The sequence below is a fragment of the Oncorhynchus tshawytscha genome, linkage group LG33 (assembly GCF_018296145.1).
Source record: "Oncorhynchus tshawytscha isolate Ot180627B linkage group LG33, Otsh_v2.0, whole genome shotgun sequence".
NCBI lineage: Eukaryota > Metazoa > Chordata > Actinopteri > Salmoniformes > Salmonidae > Oncorhynchus > Oncorhynchus tshawytscha.
The window spans coordinates 28,306,418-28,322,964 of record NC_056461.1 but is presented as its reverse complement, the minus strand read 5'-3'; the positions used below and the strand labels follow the sequence as shown (position 1 = coordinate 28,322,964).

Genomic DNA, 16,547 nt, shown 5'->3' with positions numbered 1-16,547 from the left:
ATGTAATTAAGTGTTTGTCTTCCTGTCTAGCTCTGTGTCTGTTTGTGTGTGTGTTGCAACTGTTAACTGTGATAAAGGGTAAAGGCTCATTTACACCTTCCTGACATTCCTTCAGTCCACTGTAAAAACAGACATGGAACATAACAATTTATGGACGATACACTGCTTGAAAATGACAATGGACTTCCGCCCGGCATAGTGCGTAATATTGTTTGCCGTAATAACATGTCGGAACAATCCGATTTGAATGTTTGTTCAATACATTTGGGAATAATATTTCAAATGACTACTGAAGATGTCCCATGTACAAAACATGAAGATGACAAAATTGCCAAACAATCAGCTGGGTGAGATTTGGGGGAAAAACTTGGCACTATAGATCACTCTGTCTCAAACTAGATTTGCTTTAAAGGAAAACAGTCAGAGAATCATAAGATTGAAGTAAACAACTCCTTTCAATATACACCCACCTCTGTCTCTGTCTGAGGAGGCAGAGCGTTGTGCTGTGGGGAGAGGCCTCCTCTGTGCTGCAGCAGCTCTGTTGAGGCCTGTTCATCCACAACTGACAGACTGACTGTCCTCCTCAGACCAGCACTCCCTGACCTGTGACCTGCCCTCTGGTTATGGGTCACTGAGTGCGTTGAGGGTAGTGAAGCCATGTGACACTGCCGTCGTGACACGGCGTCTCTGCCTCCATGCCTCAGGACCTGCCGCCTGCCACTTGTGTCTGTCCTCCGCAGTGCCTGCTCCACTTTTCGGTGCATGACCACAGCAAGCTCCCTGTGCCCCTGAGCCCTGGTCCTAAGGCAGAGCGACAGGGAGGAAGAGGAGCAGAAGGATGGCGGAGAGAGGACAGGAGAGCATGGAGGAGAGGTAGAGGGGAGTCCATCCTCCTCCCTGATTGAAGTTGAGACAGGATCAATAGCTGTATTACACATGGACACAGACGAAGAGGAGGAAGGGAGAGAAGCCTCAGAGCTGGTTATCTCCACCCCAGAATCCTCTGTACCCACGTCAGATTTAGACATGGAAGTAGTCCCTGAAAGGGTGAGGGGATCTCCAGAGTCACCCCCTTCCCACTGGCCCTCCAAAGCTACCCCTTCCTGGGGGTCTGAGATGATGTTGGGGGGTCTACCCTCAGTCACCCAGATCTCCAGAAGATTGCTAAAGCTCATGTACAAATTCATCACAAAAACCCAAAACTTGTCCTCTCCTTTTCACTCTTCTTCTCCCCAAAATGGTAGCAGCACGAGGAGGACAAAGAAAAGTATCTGGCTTAGAGAAGCCCACACAGTCTGAAGTGAGTTTGTGAGATAGAATTTAAAACATCCCTGAAGTTCCGCCTATATCCTCATGACATGCCTCGTCATCTATCATCCATCCTGTCACAGCGGTGATGCTGTATGCATGTGGAGGGCTGTGTGGGCACGGCTGTTCCCTGGCATATCTCTGTGGTCTGAGTCTGGGAACTATGACTCCCTCTCACCTGAGACCACAACTCCTCCCACCAAACACCATCAAACTCAGGTATGACAGAAACAAGTCATGACAAAGCCAAAGTGATAGCAACACCATGTGTCAGTTAGCTGCTGATGAAACATCCATGTTTTTCCTGAAAAATAAGATGATACTTGTTATGACATTTACAATAATATGTTACACAAGAGGTTTGGCATGTACTGTTGGTGAGTGGGTAGGTGTGACGTACTGTACACTGTAAAAAATACAATCTAAAAACTTTTCAGTGTTACCTGAACTTTGCTCCAACATGAGAAAACGTAGACAAATTCAAAATTCAACTTAAAATAATGTTTTTGTCTCATATGTTCATTCAACTAGAAATTATTATTTGGGCAACTTACCTAAGAAAAGGCTGTGGAACTAGTTAAATACACAGTGCTTTTAACATTGAGTTTGTACATAGATAGGTCAAAGCCTCTGGAGTTGTAATCTGAGTTTAAGCATAGCCTCTTTACTTATTTTAAATTAGGATTTTCACTATTTGTTTTGTGTCAGTGTACAGGCAGAATCAGTACCTGTAAACAATGATGTGAAATGGAATTTTCACTTTGGAATATGATGTTAAAAAAGAGGAGTACAAATGAGAAGTTTGACCTTTTAGCTATTTACTATTTTATTGTACACAAGGAAATATCCCAGCCAATGTTGCAATGCTGCTGTTATTCACCAGGTGTCGCTATAGACCAGTATACTTTGATTACTTGATAACCTTTCAGATATCTAATTTTATTTCAAAATGAATAACTAATTCATAATTTCATGTATTTATTTATTTTCCCATAGGCAAATTTAAGATCTGATAATTAAAAGTGAGTGAAACATGTGAGATGGCTAAAAAACAAAACCAGGAGGGTTTGTGTAAAAAAACAACAACACCTGGCTATAGTATCGAATAAGAGAAACATAATAAAATAAGCCTATTGAATATGTGAAATAACATTTAGAAAGGATAGACTGGGTTGTTTATTCAAATGACACGTGACACCTGTTTGACCATAAGATGCATGGGAATGTGTGAGGGCGGTGCGTATTTGCCACTGCGGAATGAAGCAACAAGCTGTAGCCTACAGTACAGTACACAACAACAACAAGTTTTAAAATGTTGAGGGCAAAAGGCGAGCAGATAACCTTCACAATGGCAACAATGAAATGACGGAATAATGGATCCTTGACCTCGTCTAGACGTTGTCGACATATCTCTGCGCGCAGTCCACATCCTGACAACCATCCGCAAACACTACAAAGTGCGTTACTGTCAGCCCCCCGGCCCCAGATCTCGAGTCCGGTTCTGAGGTACAGTATGGTCAACATGGAGGAATTCCCCCCAAAATTCAGTAAGGTGCTGGTGACACCTGATCCGCACTACATACCGGGGTAGGTAATTCACACTGCTGCTTTGCTTTTGTATTTTAGCAAATCAATTAAATACTCTAATTAGATGTGTGCAATATTAAGCTTTATTTCTATTACATACATGGTGTGCTATGTATAGGAAAATTACTGCATTCTAGCCTTTTCAATTATGCATTAATGAGTTGGCTATTCGTGCGTAATTCCATAGATTTTATGCTTGCGCATACGTTTTTACTTGATTATTTCGCCCTTTCTCTCATTACACATAACATACATTCGGCCTACTATAGGCCTAAGGAATTAACATACACATTTTCACAAACCTACGCGAAATTTCCTTGAGGAAGAAAGAGCAAGTCAGTGCTCTAGGCCATCACCCATGGCAACGGTACCCAGGAAGGTTCAACTCAGAGGCTGAACTTGCTGACATGAAGGAACGCAACACAGCTCAAACTAACTACCTGAGATTCATAGTCACCTTTCATTTCAATAAAGCCTGACTTTGATATGGACATGGTAATAGGTTTCAATTATTTATTATACTGTCAACGTGACAGAGAATAAATCCAGAAAGCCTTGTTTGAAATCTAGTCAGAATCCTCACCACCTCTGTTCACAGGTATGCAGGGTACTGCCCCCAGCTGAAGTACCACCTGGGGAAGACCTATGGCCAGCTGACCGCCAAGTTGCTGTCCTCTCCGGAGGTGTCACGCTCGCGTCGCCTGGTCCTCCACACGGGCCGCTTCCCCTCCACAGAGACAGACACGGGCCCACGGGACGAGATCTGGAGGAGCCACCATGGAGAACGCAGGAATCTGGAGAGGATGATACCGGGCTACACTGGTAAACAGACTGTTGCTCAGCTTTCATATATTAAGCAGAACTCCTTCTCTTCTGTCAAGTATGTTTTGCATTGTGTTGAATCTGGTGTCTTTTACAGGCTTTGTTCCCAAAAGCCAGAACTACTTCTCCCGTACGTATGCCGAGACGTGTCGCGAGGCCCTGTCTGAGTTTGACCGGGACCAGCAGAGGGTTCGCCTGGCATCAGCAATACCGCTTGTCAGCAACAACACCATCTCAGAGTTTAAAGTAACAAGCTCTAATCTTTCGCTCACTTATGCATGCATGCTCGTCCCACCCACACACACAGGGTCATCCCTGTTTAATAATCCATGCTGAGATCCTGTGTCAGTGTCATGTATAACTTGTCTAAACGAGGCCAGGTGCACAACCTGGAGAGCACTCCAATCATAGACCACCCACAGATTCAGATCAGTCATGGGCTAGATTCAATCAGATTGACAATCATATAACGTTGTTTTGGTGGTGTCGGAGGTGGAACTGCGTTAGAGCTGTCAAATCCACAAGGGGCTCATTGCATTACTGTATCGCAGACACTGCCATTGGATGCAACGAAACCACACCAACTATAATCCAACAAATCCCATGCACCCGCATTAGAAGTTGATTGAATGATAAAATTTTCACAATACCATGGGAGAAAATCTCCTTTTATAATCAAAGGTCTATAGTCTGGGATAGGGCCTTTGGTAGGAGCCAGAAGCTCGAATACCTTCTCTGTCTCAACCATAGTGTCTGTCATTCTATCTATCCCCTCCAGCCTCGGAGACTGAGCACCCCTCTGACGGCCATCTCTAAAGAGCCAGCCCCCTACAAGACCATGGACCCCTGGAAGCCCAAAGGATCTCCGTACTTCATGGCAGACAGCAGTCCACACAAGTACTTCATCTCAGGTAGGTACAGTATGCCAGAGGTACCATTTGAAATACCTCATGTGATAGTGTTTGCTTTAGTGTGCAGCACAATCAACTGTATAGGAGTCCCTTTGTATTGACTAGATCTTCCATTTGGGCATGTATTCAGGTTTCACAGGGTACGTGCCCAAATCTCGCTTCTTGATTGGGACGGGCTACCCCATCACCACCAACAAGGCTCTGGTTCAGTTTGGGAAGGAGATGAGGAGGGACCCTACCTCCCTGCAACTCCCTGGGGAGGAGTCAGGAGCCCTGCCCCCCATCCCCACTGTCTACCCCTCCCACCGGGGACTTCTGCCCTCCTACACCGGCCATGTTCCAGGTGGGCCTTAACTTCTTCAAAACACTACAGTACCAAGCCTCACACACATCTCTGAAATCTCCATATCTACCATCTTGATTATTATAATTGATCATATTATATTATCACATCAAGATCAAGTTTTAATCAAGTCACCTTCAATCTACCCACAGGATACAAGTTCAGGTACGGCCAGACCTTTGAGAAGCTTACCCACAATGCCCTGGGCCTGAGCGGCGCTCAGAGGAAGATTGAGGCCAGAGCCCAGTAATGGAGGAACAATTCACCAGACAATCACAAGGACCAGGGTTGAGAACTGAGTGAAGGAATCCTCGGACTTTGAAATAACATCGTCTGTGAAACAGCAAAACTTTGGTCTGTGGACTATGTACATCCCAGGGTGATAAATAATAATGGCCCAATTTTTTTTTGTATGAGCAGAACAACAAGTGAATGTGAAGTACAAGTCACAAGATAACTTATTGATTTATCTTTATTTGCAAAGGTTGATTGTCACAGGGAACTTCCACTCAGAGGGTGCATTCTTCTGAGGTTGTAGGGTTAAGTACAGTTAGGTTGGGGAGGAAAGATGAGAGGGGTTTGATAAACTCACTTTCACATTATTGCAGAGGTTATAATAACCAAGTCATTCCTGTCAAGCAATTTCAAACTTTATTTGACTCCTTAGCTTAGTACTACTGGCCTATCAAAACAGTGTACACCTGAAACACACCATGATAGCTTAATATTGTGAAAACGACACTCGATTTGGAGACTAACGGTTCCACAATTCTAGAATTTGATTACCTAAATATTTACAAAACTCTACTTCTCTATCATAAAAAAACAATATATTAGGATATTGATGTAGGTAGAAGAACCATATTAGGATTAAATTAGCACCTAATGACACCTTGAACGTACATATATTATTTTTTATACACATGCACAGAAATCTTACCTTGCTAGTCTGGATTACCTCACAAACATGTATTGACTTTGTCTAGTTGAATATGAAGGCAACCTCATTTTGGAAGATAAGCCACTGTACAAGGCTGCTGAGTGGCATAATATTTGGCACTAGTTAACATGGCTAGTAAAGATTGCCTTTCTGCATTTTTTTGTTGACATTCCATTCGCACATAGAATAGACAGGGCATAGGGGTTGGAAGGTAGAGGACAGATTGATACTATTAGGAGAATAGGATGCTACTGTATGGTATGCATGCAGCTCCATTAAATACTAATTGGTTTCTTATGGAGAGTCTGGACTGGTCCACAAGGCTTTCAGATCCTAAGGCAAGACTGTAGCATAGGTGGAGCCTCTCATTGACCACAGTTTGATTGACAGGTGCACAGAGAGAATCTATTGCATGAATCCCAATTCATGACAGATGAACAGAAGCACTTGTAAATATAACTAAACATCGTAGAGTTGTTATTGCCTTAAAATGACATTTGGGTAAATGTATCACCCATGCTCAGACAGTAACAAATGGTCTACTGTGCTTTTCTGACCAGTGTGAGTGTGTTCTAGCTGAGGTGTCTGTGTGTAACACTTTGCACTATAAGACTGACTCAGGATCATGCAGTTGACATTTTTGGTAGTGTATCTTTTCTTCTCCCTACCCCTCTCCATTGTGGTCCTGGGGCACTAGGTCTATGTTTGGTGTTTCCGGTCAGGCTGTTTCCCTGACCATACTGTATGGGCCAATAGGCCCAGCTGAGAACTGTCCAACTGCAGCCACTGTGAAGGTCTCCTGTAAGACAAGAGAAATACAGTTATTAAGGAGCAACTGTAATAACAACATAGGAACAGGTTAGCCATAGTTCAGTCATAAATGTTGACCTTTTCTGGGTCTGTGTCCCATTGGGGTTTTGGGGTGCCCTCTGTGTCCTGGCAGGGTGGTCCCTTCCTGATCCAAAGAGCTTGGCCCAGCGTAGCCCACCCTGGGAAGGGCTATCATCCTGGGGGTCTGCCGTCATCCTGGGGGTCTCTGGAACCCTTCCCTCCGTCCTGCCCTCCTGTGAAGTCACCTCTTCTCTCCTCCCCTCCATCCTCTGCTGAGGCTCAGGGTGGATGACATGCTTGTAAATCTGTCCACATTCCCCCCTCTCCGCGTGGGAAGGTTGTCTCTGCCAACACCCTGGAATAGCGGCTGACCACAGGCTCCTGCTAGACTCACCTACAGGCCTCACCCTCTTCTCCTGACCCATGGCCTTTGAGACCTGGGAGGACCCCTGAAGATGCTGTACCAGCTGGTGTAGTTCACCTGTTGGCCTGCTGTTCTCCCTGGGTCCATCCATAGAGCTATATGCCCCCTGTCTGTCTTCTCTGTCTCCTTTCAACAGGGGACAACTGGTCATGAGAAAAGTGGAGCATGGTGGAGATTGTTCCTCAGAGCAGAGCTGTCTGTTGTGTAGCAGGCGGGGTTCCAGCAGCAGGTTGAGGTCAAAGGGTAACATGGAGAGAGGCTGCAGCAGGAGGAGGAGCTCTTGGAACAGAGGCTGACACTGCCCCTGCGACATGGCGAGGAAACCCCATGGATGGTAGTGATCTTTCACCACCTCTGGGGAGAGGAGAGTTTGAAAGCGTATGAGAGAGGTAAGTTTCAAGAACATCATTTTTTCTAATAACAATTTGGAGAAAAGGAAAAAATAGCCTGTCCTTTAATCTAAACACCTTTTTGGTTGTAGAGGTGATTCAGCCAGAATTCCAAGGTCCTCAGGCTAAAAGAGAGAATATAAGCCCATTTTACAATCATAACATTTCATAAATCAATACACAACATTAGTACACAATGTGATATTCTACTAAAATAGACCATCAGAGACTTGACAGGGACTCACTTGAGCAGGCCCATGATGAAGGCTCGTAGTTTCATACAGTGGCTGGTCAGCAGGGAGCACTGCCTCACCTTGGACAGCAAGCTGTGGAGCACCCGGGTGGTAGGGCCTGAGACAGGAACAGAGACCATCAAACTACAACCCCCATGTGCAACTAGCCATACCATCATCAGTATCAAACCTACCACAACCCCCCACATAATCATTATCATCATCATCACCACCGTGCAATTCTGACCTGTGTGAGTGGAGGCCTCCACCACGTTCCAGGCATGGTTGCGTCGCTGACCGATGATCAGGTCCAGTTTGTGGTCCCTGAGACCATCCTGCAGAATGTTCTGGATGGTGGGACACAGATGCTCCAGAACAAGACCACCAATGGTGGTACCTAGCCACATCTGGAGAGAGTGGTACATTATCATATCATGATCAATATTTACACCGTAATTCTAAAATAATAACATGTCTTTATGGGGGTTGATCCATCCTATCAGGACTACTGTCAGCTTTTGTGATTTGTCCGGTTATTCTAGTTCCTTTCAGATTGCTTTTACTCAGATGCACTGCACCTTTTCCCCAGGATCTCGACTGGTGCCAAAATGAGCCATGATCAAATCCACTGCCAAGCTCACAGATTTCAGCAGACCTGGAGAAACATGAAAAGGGAAGAAGCCCATCAAGGCTCATGTCCTATTCTGCACCATGCAGGGGGTTATCAACATACCTGAGGGGACTGACATAAAAGACTATCACATTTTGATTCATTAACCAGAAACATCACACTGAATAAAAAGGTGTGTGGCTATATGGAGAACCACCAGGAACTATATCAATGTGTTCAGGTTTTATTTGTCACACGCACAAGTACAGTTTAATGCTTAACTTACAAGCCCTACCCAACAGTAGGGCTTGCAATTCAATATATTAAGAAAGTACAACTAATTTTAAAAAACTGAAATACAAGAGGAAGCTATACAGCAGTGTTTCCCAACCCTGGTCCTCCAGTACCCCCAACAGCACACATTTTCATTGTAGCCCTGATCAAACACACCTCATTCAACTCATTGAGGGCTTGATGATTAGTTGACATGTGTGCTTGTCCAGGGATACAATACAATGTGTAATGTTGGGGGTACTGGAGGACCGGAGTTGGGAAACACTGGTATACATGGTACATTTACAGTGTGCAGGGGTACTGGACATGATTCATGATTGTGAGGCAGTAAGGGTGGGTCTGGAGAGGACACCAGCAGGTCTGGATGATGGGTGTGACTACATGATTCATCCACCATGGTGAAAAAGGAGGAAGGGAGAGTAAGAGATAGAATGCTCTATTGCTATTCTCACCCATTCTCTCCTTTCCTTTCCTCTCATTTTCTCTCCCTTCCTCCATCTTGTCTGGCTCTCTCTAAAATGTCAGGGTACAAATCTTCATGCATATTAAATCTGCCTACAGTGCTCTCCCCTGCCAAGCAGACAGTGCATCACCGTGCAAGCTTTGCTTTCACAAGACAATGTGCATACAAGCATGTGATTAACATTTACATTGTTTGGTTATAAAAATGTGTCTTTATTGTGGCACAAAAAATTAAACATAATTCTGTGAATCATATATCCAGGGTATCAACAACACTGCACCCACTGTAACACACTCACTGGAGCTTGCACACTCTCACACACTAGATGTCTCAGCCAATCCTGTGCAGGGAAAGATAAAAATAGGTCATGTTTGAAAGAAACCCCCTTCAGGGTATTGAAGGCACTGCTACAGCAAGCTCTGCAGAGTAACAGACAATGTAGGATTCCAGTTTCCCATAATGACTGTTCAGAAGAGTCTAACTACTCTTCATCTTCAGATTACTGACACTGGTCTGCCTACCACACACATCCTCTTCATACGTTGACATCACATCACACAATCCACATGAGATACTCTCAGCTCAAAACACCCTCAACCCCATACATGTTCACCTACATATAGACTACCTCACCAATCTACAGTATATATGAGATCTTCCATGCTCTTTCCCCTATACACAGATCAGGCCCCTTCCTCCCCCTCACCTCTCCTCTGCAGATGGCTGATGGACAGAGACTCGTAGGAGGCTTCAGGTGACAGGCAGAACTCCACAGGTGGCCAACTGTCACTCAGGCTGAAGGAGTCGCAGTGCTGTTGTTGATGCTGCTTCACACTGGGCCCTGCTAACACCAGGGGCTGCAGGAGGGTGCTCAGAGAGGACATATGGGCCACTGAGGAGAGAGCAGCTGTCAGGCTATAGTGAGAAGCTGCAGACCCAGCCTTAGGTATTGAGGTTAGTGGGGTTCTCTTGTGGGGCGGTAAGGGTGTGTCTGGAGAGAAGGACACCAGCAGGTCTGGATGAGGGGTGTGACTGGCAGAGGGGGACATGGTTGCTACATGCGAGTCAACGGGGCAGTCAGGGCTGTGGGTCAGGAGGACTGGTCTGGGGCTCGGCTGCTCTGGAAACCGGCGAATGAGATCTTGGCAGATCTGAGCCATACCTTGGCTACGTTTGGTTGAATCTTTACATTGAGACTGGTTTGGGCTACTGTGGGCCTGACCTGGGCTGGGATAGCTTTGGTCTAGGTCTGCAAAGAGCTGGTCCTGGCATGAATGAACCTGGGTTAGTTCGGTATTAGATTGTATTGTGCTTATGTGAGCTTGTTTTGGACCGGTAAAAGTAAAGCCATGGCTACTGTAGGGCCTGTAAGGACTGGAGTGTGTCCAGTTGCGTCTGGACTGGAAGTGTTCTGGACTGGGGGTGCAGGTGGAGCAGGTATCAGAGCTAGAGGGGCCCTCCAGGAGGATGGCTCCATAGCTGCCCAGCGGTGAAGGACGCAGGTCGGTCAGGAGTCTGTTGCCTTTGCACTTGAACCCTGGCTGGGAGCTGGGCTTGGTGTTCTTGTGGCTGATGTACTGGTCCAGCTGGGAGCCCAGGGGCTGGCTCTGAGGTTTACCCGCTGGAGGAAGTAGGACAAAGGGCTGGATGGGCAGGGAGCTGGGCCTCTGAGCCTTACTGTACCGCACTACAGGAGTTGCCCATGAACACGCCCCTAAGAGTAGGAGGGGAAAAAGGGAAGACAGGGGATTGAACGTTTGCAAAATAGGAAAAAACAAGGGTTAGCTTCAGCTTAATCACAATTACTCATGTAAAAATACAGACAGGCTTGTTTTCATACCCTCCTCCTCCGTCTCATGGTCTGGTGACACAGAAGGGTGGTTGGACACAGTGCTACTGCCTTGGTTGGGACTCAGGAGTAGGGGGGAGTGGCTGCTATTCTGGCCCAGGGAAACTGCCTCCTGGATGGGACACAGGTCCTGAGAGATGTGGGAGTGGCTGGAGCTCTGACAGCTGTCTGTATGTCTCTTACAGTGTGCAATCTCAGCGAAGGAGGTGACATGTTGGGAGTCCCAGCTCATACAGCAAGGACGGTGCAATGGGGCAGCTCTCCTCCCTTCTTTGTCTGAGCCTTCTTCCTGCTGGCCATGGAGAAACGGAGAAAACTTTGTTTAGGAAAGTCACCTGTTATGAAAGTAATTCTGCTCATCATACATCTTACAAATTAGTCAAAACACGAAGGACATTTTTAAACATACTGTACGTTATTGTGGTAAGCCTACCTGTTTGTTCCCCCGGCCCTGATCTCCCCGGGCCTTATTGAAGAGGACGTAGTGGCCCTCTGAAGTGACACTGGTGGTGCTGGACAAGGCCGGGCTAGGCAAGGCTGACTGGGATGAGAGGTCACAAGTCACCAGCTTGTAGTACTTCTGGGTGGTCCCTGTGGGCAGCAGCCTGGCCTGGCTCTGGAGACAGGAAGTGAGGTCAGAGACCTCCAGAGAGGACAGGAGGCTCTGGGCATCGGGAAGGTAGATGTTACAGTTGGAGTCCAGCGCCTGCGGTGACCAGCAGGGGGCAGAAGTCCCCCTGTCATGAGGAGAGGAGGTTGTTCGGCTCCCCTGACTGGGTCCAGCAGCCTGAGGCCCCTGGGACTCCTGGGAGAATGGGTGCAGGTTTAGGAAGACAGAGCCCTCTACTGGCTGGGAGGACTGTACTGCAGGGCAGCTGAGGTCATTTGGGGTGGCAGGGTTGTTACTCTTGTTGTAGATAGCGCTGAAGTTGACGAGAACCCCATCAGAGCTGTTGCAGGAGGAGTCTGTGACATACTCTAAATGACCCTCAGAGAAAGACTCAGGGAAACATTTTGGTTGGCCATAGCTGAAGCAGTAGCCCTCATTACCACATGTGAACATATTATCTTCAATATCCACTACTCTCTCCTGCTCCCCACAGTCCAACAACACAGTATTACCCTTGTTGTCATTGTTCTGCTGACTGGCTGATTGGCTAGAAGGTTTGGAGAACTGCCTCCCAGCATTACTCAGGGCCCAGTTAGAGTTCCCATGCAGCTGCAGCACAAAAAAAGGGTCCTCGTGGTATCTGTGCAGGTTATCTCCATCACTATCCTCCTCATCTTCTTCCACCCCTTCATTCGGGAGGAAGGAGTTGTGTGACCGTAAAGAACCTTTAACTACAGGGTGTTCTTTATGTCTTTGGGAGATGATCATCTGTGACGCCTCCTCTGGTGAGGATCCAGAGTCACACCTCCCGCTGCTGTCGCTGCCCCCCTCCCCGTCCCCCTCCTCCTCGCTCCGGTCCTCCTTGAGGCTCCAGTAGCTGGAGGAGATGTGTCTGAGGCTGCTGTGGAAGGGCTCTCTGTGGAGGTTGTCCTGCTCGGGGAGGGAGGCGGCACGGGTCAGACCTACGGAGCTGGAGCACAGCCGACCAGGCTGCTTGGCAGAGCTGGCAGAGCCACTGCACAGAGCTGCCTGCACAGGAAGCTGCCAGGGGGGAAGCTGCACCAGGGGGAAGTGACACGCAATCAGGGTATCCCCTGATAGGCTAGCCGTCCTGTTCATTGTCTCAGCTCATGAGGTGATGTTATTACTGCAAGAGTCTCCATTCTCTGAAGAAAACACCTGAAACAGGAGGTGAGCATTAAATGGGCTATGAAGCCTCGTGATAATTCTGGAGCCTATAGTCAGTCAAACTACAACTACATCCTCTACCTCTGGGCTAGAGCTCCATGATTCACTCAGTCAGCCGTGGAGGATAAAGCACACAGCAGACTATCACATACTGTTCACATGAGCCCAACTCTCATCCCCTAAACCCTCAGCTAGCGCTTCCTCCCTGTAAAGACAGAAGGCTGAGGCTCAGAACTATGACAACAGTGTCATGGATTACAGTGAGCAGGCTCACAGAGTCATTTTAAGAGATTTGAAGAGGGTGGGCTCTGCTCTACTCCTGGCTCTTTTGGAGAATTTAAAACCCCTGTCATTTTCTGAATTATGTTAAATCATCCAAATAGTCTCATCTTGAGCTTTGAAGCTTATTTTCGTATTGAGGTCAAGTCACTATAAAAACTTTAAAGCGATTTTAAATGCAAAATGTTTGTTTGCTACATTTTTTGGGGTACAGAGTGTTGTTTATGAGAGGTGTTATCCTTCACAGCCTACCGTTCACACCCCATCTGGGTGTAATCTGTAAATCCCAGCAACATCTGGTACCAGGGACCAGGGAAAAGCTAAAAAAACATCCTCTTTATCCTCAAAAGGTTTTCGAACAAAAACATGTCAACAAATATCTCCACCATCAAAATCTATCCATAACTGAACTAATATCCATTACAGACACATTGATAAAAACCTCATTTTAACTAGGCCTAAGTGTCTCTGTGTTTCAGTTCCTCTGTTTACTATGGAAATACACATCACTTGTCAACAAGCTGTTCCTGATTTGGCATAGAAGAATAGTTGAAGTTCCTCTCTAATCCCATACAGTAGGCATCGTATCCATGGGAACTGGAATTCATGCACTGACATTTCCTTGGAGCCTCTCATCTTTAAATAAGATCATTAAGTTTAATACCAGGAGAGAATTTCATGTGGAAAGTGGGCCATGCAGGCTGACAGGGTGTTGTTGCAGATGACTAACCACGGCACTGCATATTTGATATGCCCCCCGCGTCCCAGTCAGCACCCTGCCTGCCTGGCTACTAATCTGTGGTAGAGTGGAACACAGATCTAGACAACAAAATTGATGTTGTTTGTTTCTGTACTGTTTGTTTTCCTGTAATGAACAGTTAACGGGTTGTACAAAAGACATCCTTATGCTGCTCAGATTAGAATGGTTTAGCCTATATTCTGTGGAAATGATTGTTGTAAGCACGGGTAATACAGAATTGGAAAGGTCATTTTAAACAAACTACATTCAGTCATTTCAGCAGAAGATTTATCCCAACACAGTACATCAGACAGAGCTTGGTCTCCTAGGTCACCACCTCCTCTGCTTAAAGGTTAAGGGTTAACAAACAGTGGATGTGTGTGTCCAGTGCACTAGACTGAATAGTGAGTTAGTTACATTGTCTCAGAATGCCTTTGAGGTTGTCATTCTAGGTCGCACAGCACACCTGAAAGACATCACGAGTTACAATGTGACATAGGGTCTGCATGAAAGATGGGTAGGGCGTGTGAAATGGGGCGAGTGTAAACAGCGCATCATGATAGTAGGCTACCAAAACATACACATGACCAACATTTGACAGTAGCACTACGATGTCCTGAAGACGTTTACATTAAACAAAATTCTAAACATACACACAATTCATCTGAGCATCATGGAATAGGCTATGCAGGCATCTCCTAACCTACATTTGTTTCTAACAGGGTCAAAACTTGCACTGTAATCCTCTCCCAATTTTACAATTTAAAGTTACAATGGATGCATAATATTCATATTATATAATTGAGAAGAGTAGGCCTAACGATATATTTTTCCTTCAAAATCTTCAACATAATGCAGTTGAATGATTAATAAGACATGCGCCACTCGAATACTGATGTATTAAATTACGTAAAACAAACGACATTAAACATACATACGGTCGGTGTTGCAGGTAGTTTGAAGGCTTCGTTCGGTTATTATATTGTAAATTGTGACTGCCAATAGTCCCAACTGCTGCAGGTCGGTTGATTCTTTCCAAATGTCCGCGCGTCGCGCTTCCAGTGCGGGTGAAACAGAGGCCAGACCAGGTCAGCGGTATATTTGCGTCACAACGTCTCTAGCCAATGCGCAGAGCGCAGGACTTGTCACTCAAGCCGTTTCCAACAATAGCGAATAGAAATGTAGGCCATGTACTTGTAAAAAAATGACCAACGATTACAAACAACAAAAACAACAAAAGGAATACAAAAATATCAAACATTTATTATGGCAGTACAATGCTCAAAAAGTAGGGTACATAATTAAAATCACATTAGAGAGTCTATGATTAGTGTTTCAATGATTGAGAGAAAAAATATAACATCTTTATGTAGGTCCAACAAATATTACACAAATATGTCTACTAAGGTATACTAACATAAATCAGGCAAAGTCATAATAGGCTATGACTGACATAATGCACTCAAATAATAATATATCATAACTCAATGCAACACCCTGAGTACAGACACTACAATGTAGGTGGAACAATATGTAAAGAAGGTTTGTATAAAAGTTTCAAATTATGTTATTTAAGGCCCTTTTAGTCTCACTAAATTGTATAATAACACAGTAATAACTCAAAAATAACTACAATTCATTTAAGCTATAATAAAACAGGGGAGGACCATCCTCAGTGAATTTCATTTAAATTTTTGGGGTGAAACATTAAAAAAGTGATCTTTTTTTTTTAGATCAAACTATACTAAATATACTAAATTAAAATGCACTGTTTTGCAATGAGGGTCTACAGTAGCCTCAACAACACACTCTGGGGTAGCACCATGTTGTAACCAGAGGACAGCTATTTTCCATCCTCGTCTGTTTACAATGACTTCAATACAAAACCTAGGAGGCTCATGGTTCTCACCCCCTACCATAGACCTGCACAGTAATTATGATGGCTTACGGAGGAAGTCCTCCAACCAATCAGAGCTCTTGCAGCATGAACTGACATGTTGCCCATCCAATCAATGGATCAGAGAATGAATATAGGAGTGAAAACATAAGCTAGCCCTGTAGTGCATAAAATGTGGTGAGTAGTTGACTCAAAGAGAAAGACAATAGTTGAACAGTTTTGAAAATATTCATTTCTTTAAAAAATAAGGAGAAGCAGCAGAGAGAGAGAGAGCTGCATTTTGTTCACTTTCTAGATAATGCAGCTATTTAATTTAGCCTACTTAAACACCTGGCTCAAACAGAGAGGAATGTTACTTATGTTAGCTAGCTGGCTAAGGCTATCCAACACTGAAACTCTTCCAAGTCTAGGTAAGCTTTCATTTTTTTATATTGTCACCGGGGCCCACCGGTGTAACTGCTAAACTGCTTGCTGTACACTGTACTGCGTGAGTGTAGCGGGTTTACTAACACGTTATTTCTAGTAGCTATGTTGACTATGATGTAAGCTAATATGGTGACAACGATGTAGGCTGTGTGAAGCGGTTTAGTGGTTATGGTATGAAGCTTTGGCTTGGAAAGTTTTTTTTGACTGGTCACTGACAACTGTTGTGTTGTGCACTCAAGTCCACAAGCGAAGGGAAAAGGTGAGAGGAGGAGAGCACATAGAAGCGAGAAAGATTTATACAACGAGCAAAGTGATGATGCTGTTTGTATGTGGCTGCTATGAAAGTGAGCTGTGTGTGCGGGTGATCAGGGGTGTATTAATTCTGCTAATTCTGTTGAAAAACG

The 16,547-nt window shown here is 45.2% G+C and overlaps 3 protein-coding genes across 5 annotated transcripts in view; 1 reads left to right on the top strand and 2 right to left on the bottom strand.

The window, feature by feature from the left end:
• The window catches only part of LOC112230577, a 4,252-nt gene extending 2,658 nt beyond the window's left edge, over positions 1 to 1,594 (bottom strand). Inside the window, exon 1 of the mRNA XM_024396852.1 lies at positions 471 to 1,594. Coding sequence (XP_024252620.1) covers positions 471 to 1,187 — 717 coding nt within the window. The 5' untranslated portion in view covers positions 1,188 to 1,594. The remainder of the gene's footprint in view (positions 1 to 470) is intronic.
• Positions 1,595 to 2,524: 930 nt separating this feature from the next.
• LOC112231069 (protein FAM166B) lies at positions 2,525 to 5,320 on the top strand. The gene is made up of 6 exons (XM_024397602.2): positions 2,525 to 2,895; positions 3,494 to 3,717; positions 3,815 to 3,963; positions 4,496 to 4,628; positions 4,759 to 4,971; positions 5,124 to 5,320. The coding sequence occupies exons 1-6, from the start codon at positions 2,822 to 2,824 to the stop codon at positions 5,219 to 5,221; spliced, it is 891 nt and encodes a 296-aa protein (XP_024253370.1). The 5' UTR covers positions 2,525 to 2,821; the 3' UTR covers positions 5,222 to 5,320.
• Positions 5,321 to 5,425: 105 nt separating this feature from the next.
• LOC112231068 (iporin-like) lies at positions 5,426 to 16,426 on the bottom strand. 3 transcript variants are annotated; one of them, XM_024397600.2, is made up of 10 exons: positions 14,755 to 16,426; positions 11,438 to 12,793; positions 10,996 to 11,296; positions 9,862 to 10,869; positions 8,367 to 8,443; positions 8,036 to 8,195; positions 7,801 to 7,906; positions 7,634 to 7,680; positions 6,800 to 7,520; positions 5,426 to 6,710 (listed from the first exon to the last, which is right to left on the bottom strand). In XM_024397600.2, the coding sequence occupies exons 2-10, from the start codon at positions 12,731 to 12,733 to the stop codon at positions 6,611 to 6,613; spliced, it is 3,816 nt and encodes a 1,271-aa protein (XP_024253368.1). In that variant the 5' UTR covers positions 12,734 to 12,793; positions 14,755 to 16,426; the 3' UTR covers positions 5,426 to 6,610. The 3 variants fall into 3 exon arrangements, with proteins under 3 accessions (XP_024253368.1, XP_024253367.1, XP_024253369.1); XM_024397599.2 differs by having other exon boundaries at positions 14,759 to 16,426; XM_024397601.2 differs by having other exon boundaries at positions 10,996 to 11,293; positions 14,759 to 16,426.
• Positions 16,427 to 16,547: the final 121 nt, after the last annotated feature.